The 575-nt window shown below is 62.1% G+C and overlaps 1 protein-coding gene across 1 annotated transcript in view; it reads right to left on the bottom strand.

Moving 5' to 3' along the window:
- NGA_0044320 (serine threonine protein) overlaps positions 1–575 on the bottom strand; it is a gene marked incomplete at both ends in the record, with an annotated part of 2,976 nt that overhangs the window by 1,218 nt on the left and 1,183 nt on the right. Inside the window, one exon of the mRNA XM_005853518.1 lies at positions 1–575. This exon is cut by the window's left edge and continues 57 nt beyond it; it is cut by the window's right edge and continues 37 nt beyond it. Coding sequence (XP_005853580.1) covers positions 1–575 — 575 coding nt within the window.

Raw genomic sequence — 575 nt, 5'->3', positions numbered from 1 at the left:
TTCCAAGCCGCGTAGCTAAGGACGCCGCGGGCATCCTCCACATCCCCTTCCCCCCGCCCCTCCTGCCCCGCTTCCTCCACCTCCACCATCCTTTCTCCTGCGTTGCCTTCCGCCTGTGCCTCCGCCTCGGTAGCGCCGGCCCCATTCTCCGCGCCCGCCCCTTGTCTCTTCTCCCCCGTGTTGCCTCGAGCCTTCGGCCCTACCGGCGCTAGCTGGAAAGAGCCTTGCAAGAGCCCCATGGACGAGTACTTGTCGGGGCATCGGAAGACAGCGTAGGTGTCGTAAGCGTCGATGGCCGTCTCTGTCAGAAGGCTTTTGGACTGACCCTTCGACTCGGAGGCCGGTTCACTTCCCCCCATCACACGTCTTTGTTTGGGGTCCGACGCCCCTGCCCGATCAATCTGCTTCTTCAGCTCCGATCCTGATACGCCCTCTGGCAAGCCCGAGATGAACACCGGGAAAGTCTCCTGCTCCTGGTGCACCGTGATGCGATCCCCCCAGCTCTCATCATGATGGAACGAGTGGGCAATTTCCCGGGCGTATTTAAGGCTCGGGACTTGAAATGTGGCGAGAAC

This window comes from Nannochloropsis gaditana, assembly GCF_000240725.1.
Source record: "Nannochloropsis gaditana CCMP526 unplaced genomic scaffold scaffold853, whole genome shotgun sequence".
NCBI classification, from domain to species: domain Eukaryota; class Eustigmatophyceae; order Eustigmatales; family Monodopsidaceae; genus Microchloropsis; species Microchloropsis gaditana.
This window is presented reverse-complemented; position numbering and strand designations above follow the sequence as displayed.